At 39.6% G+C, this 18183-nt stretch overlaps 1 protein-coding gene across 8 annotated transcripts in view; it reads left to right on the top strand.

Annotated features, from left to right (window-relative positions):
• Window positions 1-544: 544 nt before the first annotated feature.
• Window positions 545-18183, top strand: part of LOC119911029 (sorting nexin-14-like) — a 20825-nt gene continuing 3186 nt past the window's right edge. For 2 of the 8 annotated variants that reach the window (XM_038729925.1, XM_038729927.1), the window contains exons 1-30: window positions 547-847; window positions 1019-1201; window positions 1320-1440; window positions 1828-1901; window positions 2393-2471; window positions 2567-2610; window positions 2701-2788; window positions 2877-2961; window positions 3030-3186; window positions 3386-3461; window positions 3617-3661; window positions 3799-3879; window positions 4092-4206; window positions 4475-4630; window positions 5177-5301; window positions 6019-6077; window positions 6635-6661; window positions 7514-7660; window positions 8372-8504; window positions 9488-9674; window positions 11073-11156; window positions 11347-11447; window positions 12753-12864; window positions 13040-13080; window positions 13236-13355; window positions 15011-15134; window positions 16195-16359; window positions 16507-16602; window positions 16758-16849; window positions 17407-17463. In XM_038729925.1, the coding sequence (XP_038585853.1) occupies window positions 1065-1201; window positions 1320-1440; window positions 1828-1901; window positions 2393-2471; window positions 2567-2610; window positions 2701-2788; window positions 2877-2961; window positions 3030-3186; window positions 3386-3461; window positions 3617-3661; window positions 3799-3879; window positions 4092-4206; window positions 4475-4630; window positions 5177-5301; window positions 6019-6077; window positions 6635-6661; window positions 7514-7660; window positions 8372-8504; window positions 9488-9674; window positions 11073-11156; window positions 11347-11447; window positions 12753-12864; window positions 13040-13080; window positions 13236-13355; window positions 15011-15134; window positions 16195-16359; window positions 16507-16602; window positions 16758-16849; window positions 17407-17463 (2928 nt within the window). In that variant the 5' untranslated portion in view covers window positions 547-847; window positions 1019-1064. Of the gene's footprint in view, window positions 894-1018; window positions 1202-1319; window positions 1441-1827; window positions 1902-2392; window positions 2472-2566; window positions 2611-2700; window positions 2789-2876; window positions 2962-3029; window positions 3187-3385; window positions 3462-3616; window positions 3662-3798; window positions 3880-4091; window positions 4207-4474; window positions 4631-5176; window positions 5302-6018; window positions 6078-6634; window positions 6662-7513; window positions 7661-8371; window positions 8505-9487; window positions 9675-11072; window positions 11157-11346; window positions 11448-12752; window positions 12865-13039; window positions 13081-13235; window positions 13356-15010; window positions 15135-16194; window positions 16360-16506; window positions 16603-16757; window positions 16850-17406; window positions 17464-18183 lie in introns of those variants that run through there. The other 6 variants (XM_038729926.1, XM_038729930.1, XM_038729928.1 and 3 more) reach the window with 6 other exon arrangements.

Genomic DNA, 18183 nt, shown 5'->3' on the forward strand with positions numbered 1-18183 from the left:
AATTGCATGTGTTGCTATAAAAGTGTGAATATATGGCAAGAAGAGCCATCGTTACTTTAAAATAAGTGCCTCAACAGCTGGCCGGGACCTCTAAAATAGATTTTATGGTTACACCTCAAACACAAATGCGCTGTAGGGTAATATCTTTTTATGTACAGTCTTTGGGTAATATGCGGGTAACCATAGCAACAGCGCTGGTGTGGCTACTTCAGCGGAACTCATTCATTTGCGGTTGTTTCCAAGATAACGTTAGCGCAAGTTAGCAAAAAAACAAACAACAAACGTAACATGGATGTTGTGTGTGTAATGTTAGTTGTCTTGGGTAAGTTATCAACCAAAGTGATATCACGAAAGCACTTTGAACCCCTTAACGTTATTTAAAGAAAAATAATAAAAATCAACATGGCGGACCGCCCCCCCCTTCGGCCTCGTATTTTTATGTGGGACATGTCGTGTATTGTGGCTTATTTATTTTAAGGTGCAGCTGGTGTACTACTTGTTTGTCTGTGAACTACAGTCGATGTGGGCGCAGCGGAGGTGACATCACGCGTCCCCACCGCTGACAGCAGTAACCGTTGGCCCCTCGGCGAGTGGTGGGCAGGATTGACAGCTGGAGCACCGCAGCCATTAGCCAAACAGTAGCTGAGTCCCAGGACAGCGTACACACACACATATATGATGCTGTGTAATTACCTCTAATTCGGTTTACAGCTGTGTACGGCACCTCTCATCTCCTCTAAGCTGATCCTACACACAGGCAGCCTGCGTATTTATTCGGCAAATTCATGACGCTGTCGCTGCTGGACTACAGAGAGAAATGGCCCGCATCATGCGCCGTACACTTACAGTAAGTGCTGGAGTGGATTTAAACAAAATTACGGACACCTGTCTTGGTATGTAAAGCAAAGAAGCAGCGGAAATATTTCACGATATTAAGTTGTCGCTTTAATGTGTCGCAGCTACACGCCCTTATTTATTTTTCGACAGTCGCTCCAATGGTTTCTTTTTTATTTTACAGTTCTATATAACAGGCTACATGTGAGCAGACCACCAAAGCGACGACGATGGGATGCATCAGGGCTTGTCTGCAGGCAGTAAGACGCAGGATGAAGCTAAACCGGTTTAGAGAGCTGGGCCGACAGTATCCAGTGTTCTGCTTTCTGCTGCTGGTCTTGCTGTTGTCCACTGTGCTTTTAAACAGGTGTGGTGTACTGTTTGTTTGTATAAAGTAGCTGTTACTCCATAATACTACTTCATATGTGACACCACTGACAGCATCATCTCTTCTCTTTGTATGCTTAAACTGTCTGTTTTGACAGATATATTCACATCATAATGGTGTTTTGGTCCTTCCTGGCTGGAGTCGTCACTTTCTACTGCTCTTTGGGGCCTGAGTCTCTGCTGCCCAACATCTTCGTCTCCATCAAACCAAAAACCAAGGTCGGTGAGAAAGCAAGAATTACTGAATAGAGTTGTCTGATGTTGACAACATTAAAAATTCACAGTATTTGTGAATCTGTGCCTTGATCATACCATTTTCGGTTCTTTTGATGCTTTTAATATGGTTTATAGTGATGTCTGAAGAAAAAATTCTACTGATATGAGCATGTGAACACAATAACATGAAATTATACTGATATTCAGTGTCTATATGATGGTGTGTTAGAAATGGCAGGTAAATTAAACAAAAATTGGCTGTTTGCTGTAAATGAATGGACATTTAATTGCTTGGACATACAATCCCTTATGATTAAGGCACTTTTGTGGCTGCAGTGGTAAGACGGCGTGAACGCTGGTAACCAACATTATATTGACTTTCTCTTGCAGTCATACCAACAGGAGCTGTTTCCACTGGGCCACAGCTGTGCTGTTTGTGGAAAAATCAGATGCAAAAGGCACAGGTGAGATACCTGGTTCTGTTGTGGTGCAGTGAGGACGTGGTTGTATTGTGTTGTTCTGTGACCTTATCATTTGCCTCAGCAGTAGTTATGCTTACAAGGTAAACTCTTAGTGTCTGCAGACACAAGAGGGCATGCGATAGACCTGGATATTCCCTGTGACTGTGTATATCAGCATGCATTTCTTAGGTTTATGTGCGGTAGTAATAGTGCAGTCCAGTGTAAAAATCTAACATAGTGATTAATTTGGAAGGAAACTGTGAGGTAAAGTGGAAAATAGTCCTCTGTATTAATTGAAGAGAGACTGTATTTATATATTTATATAATTCTGCCTGAATCATGTTGTATTTGGTATGTAATCATGCAGTCAATGTGGTCAATTGTTCATCAAGTTATGAGAGATGTTACACTGCCCTCTAGTGGTCAGAAAGGATTCGATGTTTTTATTTACGTAGTAGAGGGTGATTTATTTGTTTTTACTTATTTATTGATAGACCAACTTTATTACTGGAAAACTATCAACCATGGCTTGACCTGGAAGTTCCCTCTAAGGTGGATGCCTCCCTTTCAGAGGTAATGCATTGCATGCATGGATATTTGGGTTGAACATATATTTAAATATGATTATTAAATGAATAGACCAAATTATCTGTTTTATTTTGGTCAAGATTCTGGAGCTGGTGCTGGAAAATTTTGTGTACCCTTGGTATAGGTAGGCCATGCTTTCTGTATTCATGTACAAAGTGAGGCATCATAATATTATATGTAGTGACAGATGTGACTGTAAAATGTTTCGTTTCAGAGACATCACAGATGATGAGGCGTTTGTTGACGAGCTGAGGGTGACATTGCGCTTCTTTGCAGCTGTGCTGGTCCGCCGAACCCAGAAGGTGACAAACTAGACTGCATTGAGGTAAAATGCTGGGATGCTGGTTGACTGAGCGTGAATTATCTTTTATAATTTTTTTTCTCTCTTAGGTGGATGTGGCGTCCCTCATCACACGGAAGCTTCTTAAAGTTTCCATGAAGCACATTGAAATAATTAGCAAAGCAAGACAGAAAGGTATTGCTAAAAATGCTTCACCCACCAAGTCCTGTCTTTGTGTTCACCATCTATGCTCTCCTCCATAGTAAAGAACTCAGAGTATCTTCAACAAGCTGCCCTGGAGGAATATGGTCCTGACCTCCACATTGCCCTTCGCAGTCGCAGAGATGAGCTCCTCTACCTCAGGAAGCTGACTGAGATGCTCTTCCCCTACATCCTGCCACCCAAGGCTACAGACTGCAGGTAAACTCAGTGCTGTGACAATAAAGGCCATGCAGTGCCTCCATATATTTATATATTTGTTTAAGTGAGTCACAAAACATCACAGCATCAGTGCACTTTATTGTCCCCCAAGGAGAAAGTCTGACAGCATTAGATAAGGATCACTCTTTATGCTTTCATTTTCTTATTTCCTGCTGCCTTATCTCTTCGCTCCTCTCAGATCTCTTACTCTCCTGATAAGAGAAGTCTTGGCTGGTTCTGTCTTCCTTCCTTCAATGGACTACTTGGCTGATCCTGTGAGTGTAGACACATCAAGGGCAGATTATTGGATTTGTAGTTAGTAATCAGTTAATGTTATTTGCCACAAGTATGTGAATGGAAGACAAAGATGTCTCTTTTGCATAACATCAAAAATACTTCTACTTACTGGCTGCACTTTTTTTTATTTCAGGACACAGTGAATCATCTAATTTTGATATTCATCGAAAACTCCCCTGTAAGTATATGAACTGTGGACTGATGCACAGGCAGTTCCATTTAGATTCTGTGTATTTAAATGTATTGCTGCAGAGCGTATGTAATTTGTGGGAGAATACGATAAACTTGTTTTCTGTCTATTTTTGTCCATTCCAGCCTGAAGAAGCCACAGAGCCCACTTCGATGTTGGTTCCGTTCCTGCAAAAGTACTCTGATACTCGCAACAAAAAGCCCTCAGTAAGTGTTTCCTCTGATCCAGGGGACTGTAGTCATACAGTGATTCTTAAAATGTTTGAAATGCATACAATCTCTGATCACATTGAGCCGACAGATATGGTAGATAATAATATCTAGTATATACTGTAAGCACAATAAGCAGACCTAGTGTGTTTCAGTACATTATGTAACTTACTGTATCTTTCCCTACTGCCCTCTCTCTCTCTCATCAGGTGCTGAAACTGGAGTTGAAGGAAATCAGAGAACAGCAAGACCTTCTCTTCCGTTTTATGAACTTTCTGAAGCAAGAAGGGGCTGTCCATGTGCTCCAGTTCTGCCTTGCAGTCGGTAAGCGTGTCCCGAACCTTTTTAGATGTTTTCAAAAGATCCCTTCTTTTACCAGCTTGACATTCAGGTTTTAAATTGTAAATTTCAAATTTTAAATGATTTTTAAAATATGTTACACTTTACAAGTTAAGTAAGTCTCCCATTTCTCTTTTTTTTTTGTTTAATTTCTTGGAAGTTGTAGTAGCTATAGCACTCTCACAGATACCACAGTGACTTCTTAGGTCCTTGCACAGTGAGACTGAGATGTCTGACTCTTTTAATATCTCAGAGGAATTCAATGATAGGATACTGTGCCCAGAGCTGTCTGACTCAGAGAAGATGATGCTTCATGAGGAGGTGAAGAAGATCTATGAGACCTACTGTTTGGACGAGAGTGTTGACAAGATCCGCTTCGACCCCTTTATAGTGGAAGAAATACGCAACAGTATGTGACATGATCACTGAAATTGCTAGAGCCTGACCGTTAATCTACGTGCTGAAATTATTGGCTCATATGAGGTAATTGCAGATAAATCGGGATTGGTGTTTATAACAGACAACAAATTACAACTAAAAAAGAAATGGGATGACTGAAGACGGATCCTTCTGCCATGTTATGAGTGTTGTTGTTGCATAGTTTGTCCACCAGAGGGCACTCTGCAACTCCCCAATCAGCTGACACAATCAGCTGTACTATGCATAACAATAGCACTGCATTATGTAATTTTATCTTGGTGAGGTCTACTACACATGACAAATGTTCAGGACAATCTTTTTTATTATTATGTTATTATTATTATTATTGTTATGTTTTTCTGTAAAGAAGCAAAAAGAATATCGGGCGATATATAGGAATATAAGTCCCATATCGGCCAGGCTCTAGTAATTACAATTTCTCAAAGAAGGACATTATAATAATACCTACTGGACCCACCTTAACAAGTGTGTATGCTGTTAACCTGCATGCATGTTGTTTTGTTTAACTTCCCAGTTGCAGACGGCCCGTATTCAGAGGTGGTGAAACTGCAGACCATGAGGTGTTTGTTTGAAGCCTACGAGCACGTCCTGTCCCTGCTGGAGAATGTTTTCACCCCCATGTTTTGTCACAGTGATGAGGTTAGTGTCTCCTAATCAATCAACTCACTGTCACCTAGCTTGACAATACAAGCCTGAGGCTCAACCCAATTAATGTACCTCCTTTATATCTGTATTGCATATGTCTGTCACACTCTTGTTTCTAAATACTCTTCTTTCAAAATAAGGGTGTTTTAGCACAGACTGAAAGTTAATGTTGACTTGTTTGTGTCTGAAGTAACAAAACAAAATCTGCCAAATGTGGGATTTAGAGTTGATTAGGAATTCATTGGCTAATACTCTTCCGATCTCTCAAACACCAACCACTATCAGCCGTGTCATCAATACCAGATGCGCGACTGGCCAATGAGCCGACTCTGGCGTTATGCCAAGCTGCTGAGCCGGATTTCATCCCTCAGAGGCTGTTTCATTGAATACAGCTAGGTGGACCAGTGCTAAGCCATTGTCCACAGCAGGCCACTGCCCTGAATGAACAGTCTGTAAAATAATTATATTATTTGATATTTTGTTGGCGACTCCTACCACTCCCGTTTGTGCTCCAAATAAACAGTGCAGTCACTATTATTATTATTATTATTATTATTATTATTATTATTAAGACATAAATAGGTCACTTGGTACATACAGTTTTCTATTTATTTAGTGTCTCTTATATACTGTCCCAGAATTTGCAAATGCTGTGTTTGACTAACCTGAAATGTACATACCTTAATTTGCTCTTTCCATGTCATTCTCCAGTACTTCCGCCAGCTTCTAAGAGGGGCCGAGTCCCCTGCCAGGAATTCCAAGATGAGCAGGTACGTTTCACCTTACCAACAGAAAATAAAAGAAACCTGACCATAATGTTTTTAGCAGTATATTGATTTATCAGTTAGTATTTGACAAAAGGTACAGATGACTTTTGATTATTTAGTCACAGAAAGCAATTAAAACGCAGAAAGCCTCACTGAAAGTTTTTTAAGGTAGAAAAGTGAGTGCTGTATTTGCACCCACATGTAACCCAAGTTCATCTTTCTGAAATTCGCTGATATATATATATATATATAATTATCAGCGAATTTCAGAAAGATTATACTGTTATTATACTGTTTTAAAATTTTCAGTACTCTCAATATGCCAGCTGCATCAAATCTAAACATAAGTTTTGTCATAAAACAGCCTAACAGAAGCTGTAAATTAGCTTGTAAATTTAAATTTACAAGCTAAATGTAAATTTACCTTGCAGTATAATGAAACTTAAATTAGATGTGAAGTGACCTGAGCCCAGGGATCGACTATCATGTTTCTATCACGGGGTGTGGTGTGTATGTGGCCACGCGGCCCTGCCACTAACTCCTTGTGCATATTGTTCCAGAAATAGCCTCAGTTTGGATGACATTCGGTGAGTATAAGGCATCGGTGTGCTGATCAGAACAGTGGCTGGCTGAACAGTGCTGCTGCACGCTAGATACAAACGACACTTCATTCTTGCCTGACTGGTCTACAGAGGAACATGTGCTGCCTTTTTAACAAATTCACTGTGCTCTGGGCCCTCTGCAATCAGGGCTTCAGTTCAATGAGCACTAGTTGATATGTTCATTATATATAATTTTATTGCAAATCTAATTTTCCCCCTAAATATGTGTTGTATTTGGTGCCTGTGCTGTAAATGCAAATGAGAGAAGATTGAGAAAAGTGACCTTAATCAGCTAATCATGTTAATCAGCATGAGTCATCATTAAGCATATATTAATATGAGGCATAAGAGTCATGCTGCTGAACACATGCAATATCAAATCTTAATTTTGGGAGGTTTAGGCATTATTTTTTAATGATTTTCTTGTTACATTTTTCAAACTTAGTTTTGCTTGCTTCCAAAATTACAGAATTAAAAATCAGGGGTTGTTTTTGTTCATCTAGTTAAGAAAGCATTCTTATTCTAAAGGAAGTTTTCAAAGCAGCATGAATTATGCATCTGAAAGGGGATAGATGAGATAATGACTCTTACTCCATTCGTAAACACTGACCAATTATGAGCCTCAACTCCCTCCATGTCTGCGATTCAGTAACCCCCCCCCCCCCCACTCTGCCTGTCTGTCTGCCCGTTACTCCATCTATGTATTGCCACCACCGTGCTGTGTCTGTGACTGTATGTCCACTCTGATTCTGTAACCACCATACTGCCTGCCCCGGTATGATCCACGGTCCTCTCCTTCCTCTTGCCCGTGGGGACGTGACCCTGTTCTGCTTATAGTTCCTGGGACTGGAGCCCTGAGTCCCCATCCTCACTGTTCACCGCCTCTGGCAGCTCTTCACCTGCATCTTTTAACTCCCTCCATGCCCAGTCCACGTTCACGACTTTCCCATATGGCTCGTTATCCCACCGCCACTCATCACCCAAGTAAGTCAGGGTCCATCCATGTGTCACAGGTCGCTCAGTGTGATGTCATGCTGTCCACTTTCCCCTACCTGAACCCGGTCCCAGCGAGACGCCTGCATGGTGGGACCAATGCATGGGATCCCGTTTTTATTTGTCATGTGTCCTTCCTCCAACTTTGTCGTGTTGTTTAGGCCAAAGACTCTCCTGTTGTTTATTGACAATGCAGTGACTTTTCAATGTTCAGTTTCTCATGTATTGGGTACATTAACATGTATCATATGGTGATTTTTTTATTTCACTTAATCTAACAGGCACTCACACAGAGCACCTGTGATGTTTTGTGTGTGGTCTAGTTGACTGGTAACTGATCATACAGCATTTTTGCAATCATTACAATTTGTGATCCCCTTCCAACTAGACATCTGTTCATGAAATCACTGCTCACTGCTGTATGCTGTGTTTGCTTTTGGCCCTGTAGCCCCTAATCAGCAACCCACGCATTTCATTTCATTGTGAAATGGCTGTGAAGTGACATTTTGGCTTTGGGTTTGGCTACCATAGCTTTTTCTCCCCATTGTACAGTCATGATACCAATGCAGTACACTGCTCCTTGCTTCTCCTCCTCTCCTCTACGGTTCCTTCCCTGTTTTCTTAAGCTGCATGCGCTTTGCTGAAGCCATGCGCATGTGCGACATCACGCATTGTCTAATAACCTCCCTGTTTGGCCTGCAGGAGCACGGCAAAGAGGGGCGAGTCCTTTGGGATCAGCCGCATTGGCAGTAAGATCAAAGGAGTGTTCAAGAGCACGACCATGGAGGGAGCCATGCTGCCATCCTATGGGCTGGTTGAGGGAGAAGACGATATGGTGAGGCTGATCTAAAAATATTCCAAACACTAGTTTTTAGATGATTTAAATTAGTTGTTATAACAGGACGATAGTTTCCTGCAGTCTTGATTGAAACAATAAAAATCAAATGCTGCTGTATGTGTTCCTCATTTTTACAGATGTCTCTGATTAATGCTGCATGTACACTTTAAAGCAATACATCAAAATTAAAAAAGTAGTAACACATTTAAAAAAAAAAATCCTGTTTTGATTTTTTTCTTAACCAAATAGGCAACTGCAAAAAGTAAAATTCTAACAAAAGCACTTCTCTACACAATTACTGTAGTTACCACTTGGGGGCGTTGGTGAGTGAAGAAAGAAAGCCACACTGTTCACCAAATCTGCCTCCCATATGTTAACTCCTTTCAACTTTGATGATATCACAAGTTTTAGTCTTGGATCACTGCTGTCTGACATTCACGTGATTCCTTTGAGTGAAATGTAACCGGTGTGTTCTGTTTGTACAGTTCTGATCAAAATGACTTTCTGTACCTAAGATCACTGTTTGGGACTATTAAGATTGTGCATGAGAAAATCAACCATATCTACAGATATAATGATGCCCTCCATAGCTGGTGCAGTTAAACAGGACCTAACAGCGGAATGTGTGGAAATATTTATTTAATTTCCCTTCCTGTAATTAGAGTAGAGGATGTGCTGTGTTTCTTTTGCAGTTCCTTCATTTGTGGCTGAGTCTCAGCCAGCCTTGTTTTTAAAGACTTATTGCCTTCATAGTGTGTGATAGGTGTACACTGTGTGTTAAATGAGCTACAAGGAGAAGACACACAGTTGAACAAGCAGAATATGAACTCAAAGAACATAAAACAACAATAATTAAAGATCTCTCTCCAGCCAGTAGTGATCTTAGGATTGTACACAGTGTTTTACACCTTTAGTCGCTGACAATGACCTATTTCTTCTAAAGACTCTACTTGACATAATGTCTTGACTTTCTGTTCAAGGTAGAGGAAGCCATGATGGTGCTGGAGGATGACTCCCCCATGGAGGCAGCCTCCACCCCCAGCACCCCCCGAAACCTCTCAGCCTGGAACATCACCATCCCGTACATTGATTTCTATGACGACGATGTGAAGAGGGAGCGGATTCCTGTTTTCTGTATCGATGTGGAGCGCAACGACCGGAAGGCAGGTGAGGTTTGGGGACCTGTCATTTTGTCTCACTTACTGTCATCTGAGAGCGGAGATGTGGTGTCCTTTTCTATTGGATATAGTTTTGCATACAGTGTAAGAATTTGACCAGTAATGTGTGATTTTATCTCATTCACAGATATGTTACAGATACATTTTTAAACCAAGTTATTAAAGCTTGATATGTAAATAAACACAGAGTAAAGGTTTGGAGAAAAGAACTGATAAACTAATCATTCAGCAAACCAGTATGGGTGTACTCTTTGCTCAACTTAACCCATATGAGGGGTGAGTTGAGCCAAGGGACAGGATAGGTTGAGCCACATGGGGGTCATGGATATCAATGTCATTTCATCATGCAAACTCAAACGCCAGGTCCCAACATTCAATTGCACTTAGATAGTAAAACATTGCAGCTATGTCTCTTAGTTGTCTCATATCAGTGTATCTTTTAAAGTCATCCTGTTTATCATCACGTCCTGTGCCACCTGATGAATGGACTTCCCATCTTGTACCTCTCCTGCTCCCCAAAGAGTTGAAGCCTGTCTGTTTTCCATTTATAGAAGCATGACATGATGGTTTCTGGACTAAAATGCATAATGTCACATAATTTTGGTTATGCTTAAAAATTTAATGTAAAATTACAGTAAAATAGTTGGCTCAACTTCCCCCAGGTCTTTTGGAGTTAACGTTACGCTAACCGTATAGCCTCATATTGGAACTTCCTAAAGCACTAACACATACGTAAGATTTTCTCAAACCTGTCTCTAAATGTTCAGACACAAGAATCAGGACTCCTTGAACATATAAAAATCACTTTCAATGGAAAAAAACAGTTTTTTGATCTTAAATGTGCTTATTCCATGGGCCTCCATCACAGGGTGAGTAAAATGGATGACTCTTTTATGTGTGGTCACATGACCAATTTTGTCATGTCAAACAAGGGGTGGCTCAACTTCCCCACAGGCTCAAATCACCCCGCTGTCCCCTAAACATGTTTTCCAAAATGCACAACTATATCTTTTTATTGAAAAAAGTAAGGCTTTGACCTCATAGATTTGTCCCCAGTGACAAAAGACAGGCACTTGTTGCACAAACAAGCTAACAAAAATCTAAATGTAAGAGGAAAATATAAGATAACTACTGCATAAAAAGCAGTGAGAAAAAGCAGTGTTACATCTTTCCTCTCTTATTTTTCCTTCTTGGAGTTTCTTGTTGTGAATATTCACAGACTAGCTACAGTAAGTTGGATGATGTAAGCACTGAGAAGTAACAGCTACTCTCACTGCCTGTTGGAGCTGCCGACATTCATAGTCCCTCTGGATTGCAGAGATGCTAACTGAAAGTGGTTCTAATGTCTTACTCTTACTGAGTTTTCCCTGTTTGTATTTCTCTGCAGTGGGACATGAGACTGAGCACTGGTCCGTGTACAGACGATATCTGGAGTTCTATGTCCTCGAATCAAAGCTCACCGAGTTCCATGGTAAGATTTCTACATTTTGTTTCTGTAGTTTGCATTAGAGTGTCCTTAATTTCCAAATGTCCTTTAATTTGTTGCGTCATTTAGGGACTCTTAAGAAACTACAGGTATTTTGCTGTGGAGGTAAAAGAAAGATTGTTCTTTGAATCATTTTTTCAGCATTCCTTTCTGTGAATTCTTACACTCTTTGTAGGCTCGTTTCCAGATGCACAGTTGCCTTCGAAAAGAATCATCGGCCCCAAGAATTACGAGTTCCTCACATCGAAGCGGGAGGAATTCCAGGAGTACCTTCAGGTAGATGTCCTGATGAGAAAATATGACACACAAAATATGATTCTTTGCCTCTGAATTTTATTATAAACAAATACTCAATACGGATTGATGGGTCTGGAGATGAGCCAGGATTTAACAAGAAACTATTGATTACGATCCAAGATGCAAGATTATTTAAACATACTGCAGTCTCTGTGTGGGCTGATATAATTGTCAAGCAAATGCGCGAGTGCCCAGTTTCAGAAAATACCCTTTTGAAGAAGTAAGAGTTCTGTATGTCAGGACCACGGACAAATTAAATCACTCTTCTAAATGGACAAGAAATGTTCTCTCTGTCTTTGGCTGTATCAAGTTTTCAGCAGCTGACTCGCAAATGTTGGAACTGGAGTGTCCTTGAACAAGGAAAGATCTTTAAATGGTCCCTGCTCGCTTGTGCATCACCACAAGATGATAACTGACAAAGAACAACGAGACAAAGACTATGCAGCCATGCTAGCCGCTCTGTAAAGCTGTACTTAGGCTGTACTTATGTTTATTCAAACATCTGCCAATGTCGCTGTGAGTCCATCCACAGATGATTGAATAAACCTACAGAAAGACAAGTGTTTGTTTCAAGGTGTTCATTTCAACAGAATTACCACCACAATGTTTACCATGTTTAGCATCTTATTTTAGCTTTTTGGCCTGCTAGCATTTGGTAATTAGCACAAAACACAAAGTACAACGGAGGCTGATGGGAATGTCATTTGTTTTGCAGCAAAGTATTGGACTAATAAAAATTCTGAATTTATGGCGCTCTAGACAAAAACACCAGCATGCCAAAGTTATTACAGTTCATCCTGAGGGGGATATGAATCACTGTACAAAATTTAACAGCAATTTATCCAGTAGCAGTTGAGATCAACATTTAGATCCCTAGAGCCATGACGCCAGCATGGCTAAAAGGCAGAGAAACAGTTCGCTGTGACAGCTTCCCTATCTCTTTTAAGTCTCTTTATGCTATGCTGAAATGAGTGGACACAAAAGGCTACTTTGAAGGCTGGAAATTAATTAGAAAATCTATAATATTTAGTGGGAAATGGCTAATAATATAAACACTGTTGATAAGCTAAAAACACATGAACCACTGGTAAGGTCATTGAGAAACTACAGTCTGCTTTACAAAATGAGGAAAACATCTGTGGTTAATGACTCTACCTGCTGTTGCTAAACTTAATGCCTAATATATTTTAAAAACCATAGCATTGATCCAAGGTCATCTGAATAATGTTCCACTATAGAAGAACACAACTTACTTCATAGTATATTTATGTGTTTTCTTTGCAGAAACTTCTGCAGCACCCGGAGCTGAGCAACAGTCAGCTCCTTGCCGACTTCCTGTCCCCTTATAGTATGGAGTCTCAGTTCCTGGACAAGATGTTACCTGACGTGAACCTGGGTACAGTAGGATTGTGACAAAGAGCGGTGTGATGGATTATGTTTGAACAGCAGAACATGTGAAACATGCTGTCAAAATGTTTGGTCAGCCTGACCTTGGTGTTGCAGTGAAACGATGTTTTTCAGACAGAGGCACAATGTGACATCACTGAGATAAAGTGTTTTATGTTTCACAGGGAAAATCATTAAGTCGGTTCCCAGCAAATTGATAAAAGAGGTAAGAATTAATTCCTAGAGGTGCGTGTGTGGCTCATCTCATCTTTCAACAGTACAAATGTTTCCCATCACATCTCTGCACAATTTAAGCAGTCACTTGTGTATTTCTTAGATCGAGGCCTGTAAAAGAAATAATGCTGTCCCTCTCTCTGTCAGAAAGGACAGCATCTGGAGCCTTTCATCCAGTCCTTCTTCAACTCCTGTGAATGTCCCAAACCCAAACCCAGCCGCCCTGAGCTCACTATCCTGAGCCCCACCTCGGAAAATGATAAAAAGGTCCAAATTATTTTTCCCTTTCTGCAAGCCTAGGCCCCAGGAATGTTATCTTTGAGTACAACTGGAGTCCTCCCCGACGTTCAAATTTAGTTCACACGTTTAGATTGAAGGGTTGCCAGTTACCTCTTTCTGGTCGAAAACCCACAATCCTATCAAGCTTTCCAGTTCACTGTTTTAGAGAAAGTTTCAGAGCAAAGTCATGGTTTGCATCTGCCAAGATGTTGTGGGAACTGTTTACACTGTTATTTTGTTTGTACGTGTTGATGATAATGTCAGTTTTCAGGTGTTTCTTTTTTTTCTTTTTATTAATAGATTTTACTGAGTCTTTGACAGGAACAAAGAACAGCATAGTGCATCAAAAAACATTGTTGCCGGGCAACATTGTAACATCTGCATTAGTCATATATCAGACCTCATTTTCAAAATTACTGACATTGGGGGGGGGGGCTTCGTACAGTGCTACATAATTGGTATTCATTTTCCATGCTTGGTAGAGTAAAACCAAGTAAAATCACCTTTTGACAGTACAAGGCAACAGGGAAAATTATCACCAACCACACCTCTCATCTACACAGATATCCTCTCCTTTTTTACCACCTTGCGATGTATAAGTCATTCCACAATTTTAGAGTCAGTCTTTCCATCTCATAGATCTCTTTGATTTTTGATTTCGAGCCAGTCTTCTATTGTAGGTTGATCAGTTTATAACCATTTCCGTGTTATTACTTATTTTTGCCGCTACAGCCATTATTTTCAGAAGATACCTGTCATTTCCTGCTATTCCTTCTGGCAGATCATCCAAATAAAGTGTCCTACATGTAAAAGGAATCTCTCTTCCAAGAATATCCTGCATTGTTTCTCAAATACAAATACCCCAAAATAATTATATTTTTGGGCAGTTCCAAAAGATGTGGTGGTGGTTAGCCTCATCATCCCACATTTTCTCCAATAATTATGGTTTGCAGATATTAGATATGTCTTCATTTTAGGAGTAGTTTTCAGTTGTTTTGAAATGTATTTTTTTGGTCCAGCTGTCTTCAAATAAAAGCAAATTTAACTGAACTTTAAAGTAATGAGAGACATTTTAAATGCAACTTCACAACTAGTGGTTATTTTAGTGTTCATCTTGCACATAGTTTATGCTGTTTTGTTTACACTATGTGGGGGAAAAAAATAATGTCAATGTATACAGTTTTAGCAAGTACTGAGTCACCAAATGACCCATCTGTTTAAAACGGTTCACAAAATTGTTCTCTGCTCTGACATGCAGTAACATTCTTCCCTTGTTTTGGCACTATTTGACATTTTTCCAGAGGCTGACTTGAAAAGATCATAAAAGGTTTCACACGCCTTGCCCTATTTAAACATAGTTCAGCTCCTTTCTGGCTGATTTAAATATAAATGTCCAGTACTAGAACAAATGTGTCATTGATTCAAAATTCAGAGATTAACACATACAGTATAAAAAGAAAGACTTTTGTTGCAATATTTACATTGTTCACATTTTGTTTTTGAAAAGAAAACCCAGACATTGTTTTCCTCAGCGGAGTTCAGTCAGTAACTCAGAGTAGAAAAGTAGGAAATCAGAATAATGGCCTTGTGTTTATAAATGGGCTTCAGTCTTAAACACGGATGTAAATCTCTCTCTCTCGTAGCTCTTTAATGATCTCTTCAAAAACAACGCGAACCGATCAGAGCTGTCTGAGAAGAAACACAATCAGAATTACTTCATGGAAATGATCACTGTTGAAGGGGTGTATGACTACTTAATGTTTGTGGGTAAGTGAGTTTCTCCTTGAGTTCTCGTGTTTATTGCAATATGATTATTATTTGTCAGATCCATTTTATTACTTAATGAATTATAGTCGTCTTATAAGATTATAAGTGAGGGAGAGCTTGTTTGTTTCCTTGTACAAGTGTGTCTGTAGCTCAGGAGATAGTGTGCTGGTTATTAATCGTAGGGCTGGTGGTTTGGTCCCCAGATCCTTCTGTCAGCAAGTTGTAGTGCCCTTGAGCAAGAAGCTGAACATTAAATTGCTCCTCCACTGTCTGTTGTGTATGTGGGGGGGATTTAATGTAATGCAAGGTCTTCTTACAGTGCCCGTAAATAGATTTGATCAGTTAGCATCTTAAAATAGAATTATTGTTTTGTTTCTTTTTACCAAGAATACAAATAAGCTTGCATTTAGTAAAGATAAGAGAGACTTCATTGTCATCCATCTGTATATAGTGCAGTACAGTACAAAGAGGAACAAAACTGTGTTTCTACTGGAGCCAAACACAAAGAGTTAGAGATGCAACATACAGTGGGAGTGGAGCTAATACTCCCACTGGATTAAATGATTAAATCCCATATTTAATATAGAAATCATTTATATATAATAGGTGATTGACATCATTCCAGCAAAACGAAAAGTACACATTTAACAGTACCTAGCTGCAAGGAAATCTAACCCATTAACTTTGTGGGACATCTGCATAATGGTTAATGGTTGCATAATGATTTGTTTGTACATTGTAATTATGAAAGAATGCAGTTATTGTATTGAATTACTAGTATTCAGACCTGTTACATCTAGTAATAATAGTAGTTTTATGTACATAACAACATATCACAAAGTTGCAAAGTGACTTACAGTACAGTAAAATAAAATACAGAACATAAACATTTTTTTTTTAAATACAGTAACAATTGCTGCAGAATTGTAGACTTGAAGTAGGGGTTGGTCTTCCCTTATGAATCACCACCATGACAAGACCCCTGAACCCCTGACTTAGAGCCTGTTGTTCACTCACACACTCTCTTTCTTCCTCTCTCTTCCCTCTTCACGGCTGTCAGGCCGAGTCATCTTCCACATCCCCGACTGGCTCCACCACCTGCTAATGGCTGGCAGGATCCTCTTGAAGAACACACTGGAAGCCTACACAGATTACTACCTTCAGCACAAATTGAACCAGGTTGTCCAGGAGCACCGGCTGGTCTCCCTCATCACCCTGCTTAGAGGTACACTGCAGAGATATTCAGGAGAGTGATATTGATCTTATCTATTTCTAGGAGCAAAAGGGAGAGTAAGTGTATTCCCCAAAATGTTGAACCATTCCTTTAAACACTAATAAGGTGAAATAATTTGCATTATGTTTGCCCTTCTAGACACTGTTTTCTGTGAGAGCAGTCTGCCCCGCTCGGCTCAGGACAAGCAGAGGAGGGCGAAGAAGACATTTGAGGAGATGATGACCTATATCCCAGGTATTTGTTCAGATCTTCCACATGGTGTTTTATTTTTGGAATTTCTAGACAACCTTATTGCCAACATTTCCACATACAAGACAAATGTAAAGATGTGAAAACAAGTGGTCAGTTTTATGTGTCAGCTGGGAAATTCATAAGCCATTTATCTTTAGACTTTCTGGTTAAATGTATTGGAGAAGAGGCCAAGTATGAAGGAGTGCGTCTCCTCTTTGATGGACTGCAACAACCAGTTCTCAACAAACAGGTACACAAGGACAAGGACAAACACATACACAAACGCACATAATTTTCAGGACATTACAGTGACCTACATTCATTCCCTAGAGACTTACCTTAACCCTAACCCTAACCTTAAACCAAGTCTTCATCCTAAAATGTAATGATTTATGTTACGGGGACTTGCTTTTTGTCCCCATAAGGAAGGTGAGTCCCTACAATGTGACTGTGCAAACACAAATATTACCCCCACGACATTAGTAATATCTGCCCACACAAAAAGAATGCCTTCCTCGTTTTCCCTGCATGTTTGTACTTCATTGACCTGGGAGAAAATGTGACAGGCAATGTGTGAGTGAAAGTGTATTTCAGCCTGTTTCCCGGACATATAGTATCTCTGCTCTCATACCTGAGTGTAAGTACACACTGTAACATGGGACGTGGCAAACCACAATCCAAAAATCTTTTTTTCGTAATTTGATTGCAATATCCAAAGTTCAATTCAGCATTTGGATATTGTTTTAGAATGTGTTTGCTGTTTGTATTTAAAGGTCACTAACCTTTAATGCTTTTTCACTTTCCCAGTTGACATATGTGCTTTTGGACATCGCCATTCAAGAACTTTTCCCTGAGCTAAACAAGGTAAACAGATGCTGGCACTGGTTTCTAAAGAAATACAGAGTCTGAACATCCATCCATCCATTATCTACAGTATACTGGCTTATCTGCTGCAGAGTCACGGGGGAGAAAAATGTTATTTATTAAAGTGTAAAGATTATTATTACAACTGGTGTAAATTAAAGAGTGAAACCTATGACTGCGTGGTGATGTCTGACAAATAAGATACCATTAAAGTAAATTTTCAAATCACTGTATTGTGATCTTTAGAAAATAATAATCACAATACGTACGTATGCTAGTAAGACTTTAAAATGTACCTGTAGTTATCCTATAGAGGATTATGTTTTGTTACGTCTTAATTTACATTTTCAGTGTTTTGGAAATGGAAAAATCACCTGTTGCTCTTACGTAGTTATATTTGGCTAAGATGTCAGAGCCAAGATTGGCTGTAGTAATACCATGTTAAAGATTGTGAGAAAAGTTCAGATTTCTGTATATTCTTATGGGAAGTCTTGTTTTTTTTCCTCCAGAATAATTTATTAGCTATTTCAGGTGTCTGACTGTAAATACGGAAGAAATGACAAGCTTACCTTACAGAGTTTGTGGTTTTTAAAACTTTGTGATACTTAAGCTTTACAGTGCAGTTTTTATCAGACAGTCAGATACCAGCGGCAGTTGTGAATGTGAATTTTATGACTTATGCGTATGATAAAGAAAGAGTAGGATAGGGCAGTCATTGGT

This window comes from Micropterus salmoides, unplaced genomic scaffold, assembly GCF_014851395.1.
Source record: "Micropterus salmoides isolate LMB-PRFRI ecotype aquatic unplaced genomic scaffold, ASM1485139v1 Ms_hic_scaffold_19, whole genome shotgun sequence".
Lineage (NCBI taxonomy): Eukaryota > Metazoa > Chordata > Actinopteri > Centrarchiformes > Centrarchidae > Micropterus > Micropterus salmoides.